The 273-nt window shown below is 42.5% G+C and overlaps 1 protein-coding gene across 1 annotated transcript in view; it reads right to left on the bottom strand.

Annotated features, from left to right (window-relative positions):
- Window positions 1–273, bottom strand: part of LOC119587727 (carbonic anhydrase-related protein 10-like) — a gene marked incomplete in the record, with an annotated part of 109,413 nt that overhangs the window by 5,137 nt on the left and 104,003 nt on the right. The window contains 1 exon segment of the mRNA XM_037936414.1: window positions 54–208. Within this exon segment, the coding sequence (XP_037792342.1) occupies window positions 54–208 (155 nt within the window).

The raw sequence follows: 273 nt of genomic DNA, 5'->3' as shown, positions 1-273 counted from the left end.
TCCGCCTAACGAATCAACCCATCCAAGAACAAATTTCTCTTTCCCTTAATTACCTGGCTGAAAGCGATGTAAAGAGGCTTGTTGGGCAAAATCCATGTCACTGTCTCGTAGCAGCCAGGTACAGTTAAGGACCCGTCGTAGGTTAAGTAATGTTCAGTGGAAGGCAGGAGCTCGCTTATGATAAGATCGTAGGCTGCTGACGAAGAACCTGCAAGGAAAAGTGTGTAGGGTTAATTGGGGTTATCATTAAAAAAAAAAAATAATAGTTTGCTA

Source organism: Penaeus monodon, chromosome 23, assembly GCF_015228065.2.
Source record: "Penaeus monodon isolate SGIC_2016 chromosome 23, NSTDA_Pmon_1, whole genome shotgun sequence".
Classification (NCBI taxonomy): Eukaryota; Metazoa; Arthropoda; class Malacostraca; order Decapoda; family Penaeidae; genus Penaeus; species Penaeus monodon.
Note: the sequence above shows the minus strand (reverse complement) of the source record. Positions and strands in the feature narration are given on the sequence as shown.